Source organism: Oncorhynchus kisutch, linkage group LG26 (assembly GCF_002021735.2).
Source record: "Oncorhynchus kisutch isolate 150728-3 linkage group LG26, Okis_V2, whole genome shotgun sequence".
Lineage (NCBI taxonomy): Eukaryota > Metazoa > Chordata > Actinopteri > Salmoniformes > Salmonidae > Oncorhynchus > Oncorhynchus kisutch.
In genome coordinates, this window is record NC_034199.2 from 47,712,556 (window position 1) to 47,716,088 (window position 3,533).

A 3,533-nucleotide genomic window follows, 5' to 3' on the forward strand; every position below is an offset into this window, starting at 1 on the left:
ACAGCTTCTACCCCAAAGCCATCAGACTGCTGAACACCTTCTACCCCCAAGCCATCAGACTGCTGAACAGCTTCTACCCCCAAGCCATCAGACTGCTGAACAGCCTCTTCCCCCAAGCCATCAGACTGCTGAACAGCTAATCAAGACACTTGATGCACTGTAAGTCCCTCCTCTACCATCTACTTCATTGGTTTTTAATGACCATATACCCACGCGGACAGATGAACGAGGTCCACACTCCAGTCCAGTTGGTGGCGATAACGCACCTTAAAGCATATATGTTCAGGATTAAAAATGTCCTTAACAAGTCGCATAATAATTTGCATGAACTGGTGTTTAACATGATTTTTGAATGACGACCTCATCTCTGTTCCCCACACACCTGCCTGCTGCCATTACATCATACTGGTCTAGTGATCTACTACATCATACTGGTCTAATGCTCTACTACATCATAATGGTCTAATGCTCTACTACATCATAATGATCTAATGCTCTACTACATGGGTGTCAAACTCTGGCGGGGTAATTATATTTGGCCCGCGAGACAATACCAAATTACTACTAGAGCTGGCCCGCCGGTATTATACAGCGCATTCACCACTAATACTACGAATCCCATAATGCTCTGCTGTTTTCGCGCGCCAATCAGGACAGGACCCAGAAACGCTCTCTCCTCTGTGACAGTAGTCATAGCAACATAGACGCTACAACTGTCAGCGAGCTAACCCTTCCCAAAAATGGCGAAAAGAAAGGCAGAAAACAGGAGCTTTCTGGACAAGTGGGAGGCAGAATATCTGTTTACATATGTAAAAGACAAACCTGTTTGTCTTGTTTGTGGAGTCAACGTGGCTGTAAGTAAGGAGTACAACATTAGACGACACTATGAAACGAAACACCATGACAAATACAAGGACCTGGACATGACTCAAAGGAGCCAGAAAGTAGAGGAGATGAAAAGAAGTTTGGTTTCACAACAGAATATGTTTAAAAAAGCCACATCACAAAGCGAGGCTGCTGTAAAGGCTAGTTATATAGTGGCAGCAGAGATCGCAAAATCAGCCCGGCCCTTTAATGAGAGAGAGTTCATGAAAAAGTGCATGATGAAGGTTTGTGACCTCATATGCCCAGAGAAAAAACAAGCATTTTCAAACGTGAGCCTGAGCAGGAACACAGTAGCTGATCGCACATGTGATCTTGCCACCAATCTGTATGACCAGCTGATGGAAAAGGGAAAATATTTTGTTGCGTTCTCCCTCGCTGTGGATGAGAGCTGCGACGCATCTGATACTGCTCAGCTGTCAGTCTTCATCCGTGGAGTGGACTCAAATCTGTGTGTTACGGAGGAGCTATTAGGATTCAAATCAATGCATGGCACAACCACAGGAAAGGAAATCTTTGAGGAGGTTTCCAAATGTGTAACTGAAATAAAGCTGCCATGGGATAAACTCGTTGGATTAACGACAGATGGTGCGCCAGCGATGTGTGGTAAAAAGAGTGGACTGGTGGGCATGGTTCGGGAGAAGATGCGGGAAGAGAACTGTGCAGGTGAGCTAACTGTTTACCACTGCATCATACATCAGGAAGCACTGTGTGCCAAAGCCCTAAAGATGGAACATGTTATGACCACAGTAACACAGGTAGTTAACTTTATAAGAGCCAAAGGTCTAAATCACCGCCAGTTTAAATCTTTTCTGGAGGAGTGTGGTTCGGAATACGCAGACGTGCCGTATCACACAGAGGTGAGATGGCTAAGCGGAGGAAAAGTACTGAACAGATGTTTCGAGCTGCGTGAGGAAATATGTCAATTCCTGGAAACCAAAGGGAAGGATACAGCAGAGCTCCGGGAGCAAAAGTTCCTGTGTGAGCTGGCCTTTCTCTGTGACATCTCGAGCCATCTCGATACGCTGAACCTGCAGCTTCAGGGGCGGGGGCGCATCATCACAGACATGTACGCTGCAGTGAGGGCCTTCAAAACTAAACTGTGCCTGTGGGAGAATCAGATGCTGCAAGGAAACCCTTGCCATTTTCCCTGCTGCCAATCCATAAAAGCGCAGATCTCTACCGCCGTGTTCCCATGCGCACAGTTTGCTGAAAAACTCAGTGTTCTCGCCGCTGAGTTTAGCCGGCGATTTGCCGACTTCGATGCCCAGAAATGCACGTTTGAACTGCTTAGTAATCCCTTCGCAGTTGATGTGGAAAATGCACCAACCAACATCCAAATGGAGCTGATTGAACTCCAGTGCAACGACACGCTGAAGTCAAAGTATGATGCTGTGGGCGCCGCACAGTTTCCACGGTTCATCCCTGACACAATGCCTCAGCTCCGCACCCAAGCTGCTCAGATGCTCTCCATGTTCGGCAGCACTTATCTATGCGAGCAACTTTTCTCCTCGATGAAGATGACCAAAACAACTCACAGGAGACGTCTGACTGATGAACTTCTTCGCTCGATACTGAGGATTTCTTCAGCTCAGAGCTTGAGCCCAGACATTGATGAACTAGCATCCAAGAAGAGATGCCAGGTATCTGGCTTGGGCACATCAGATTAGACCAGTGTGCAATAATTAACGTTTTCTTTATGCACTTTTTCTTGCTACAAGGCATGGGCTTGAATGGTTGATTGATTTATTATCATTTTATTTGTAAAATTATTAGCCAGTGGAAAAAGTTTATTTTGGTATTTAAATCAGAAGGCTGCAAATAGAAAAGAGGCATACAATTTTTATTTAAATTTGATTTATTTATTTAATGAATGCCATTGATGTGTTTTTTCATTTGAAATTCGATTTTGCATGTCTCCACTATTACATTATATATTGTATGGTAATAAGCGATGCTTGTTCCATATTCAATGTTAAAGCAAAACTTGTTTGGGTCCATATTAAAAGGTTAATTTGTTCAATGTTGGCCCGTGACTTTGTTCAGGTTTTACATTTTGGCCCACTGGGTATTTGAGTTTGACACCCCTGCTCTACTACATCATACTGGTCTAATGCAATGCTACATCATACTGTTATAATGCACTGCTACATCGTACTGATCTAATGCTCTACTACATCATACTGGTCTAATGCTCTACTACATCATACTGGTCTAATGCAATGCTACATCATACTGTTATAATGCACTGCTACATCATACTGGCAAGGTGCTCCATCATGCTGGAAAAGGCATTGTTTGTCACCAAACTGTTCCTGCATGGTTGGGAGAAGTTGCTCTCAGAGGGTGTGTTGGTACCATTCTTTATTCATGGGTGTGTTCTTAGGCAAAATGGTGAGTGAGCCCACTCCCTTGGCTGAGATGCAACCCCACACATGAATGGTCTCAGGATGCTTTACTGTTGGCATGACACAGGACTGATGGTAGCACTCACCTTGTCTTCTCTGGACAAGCTTTTTTCTGGATGCCCCAAACAATCGGAAAGGGGATTCATCACAGAAAATGACTTTACCCCAGTCCTCAGCAGTCCAATCCCTGTACCTTTTGCAAAATATCAGTCTGTCCCTGATATTTTTCCTGGAGAGAAGTGG

The 3,533-nt window shown here is 44.6% G+C and overlaps 1 protein-coding gene across 1 annotated transcript; it reads left to right on the forward strand.

Annotated features, from left to right (window-relative positions):
- The first annotated feature begins 527 nt into the window (after positions 1-527).
- LOC116357680 (general transcription factor II-I repeat domain-containing protein 2-like) lies at positions 528-2,715 on the forward strand. Its single transcript, XM_031805400.1, has one exon. The coding sequence runs from the start codon at positions 741-743 to the stop codon at positions 2,550-2,552; it is 1,812 nt and encodes a 603-aa protein (XP_031661260.1). The 5' UTR covers positions 528-740; the 3' UTR covers positions 2,553-2,715.
- Positions 2,716-3,533: the final 818 nt, after the last annotated feature.

What these genes read in the sequence shown, in the direction of transcription:
- LOC116357680 (XM_031805400.1), top strand. Translation starts at nt 741, where the DNA reads ATGGCGAAAAGAAAGGCAGAAAACAGGAGCTTTCTGGACAAGTGGGAG.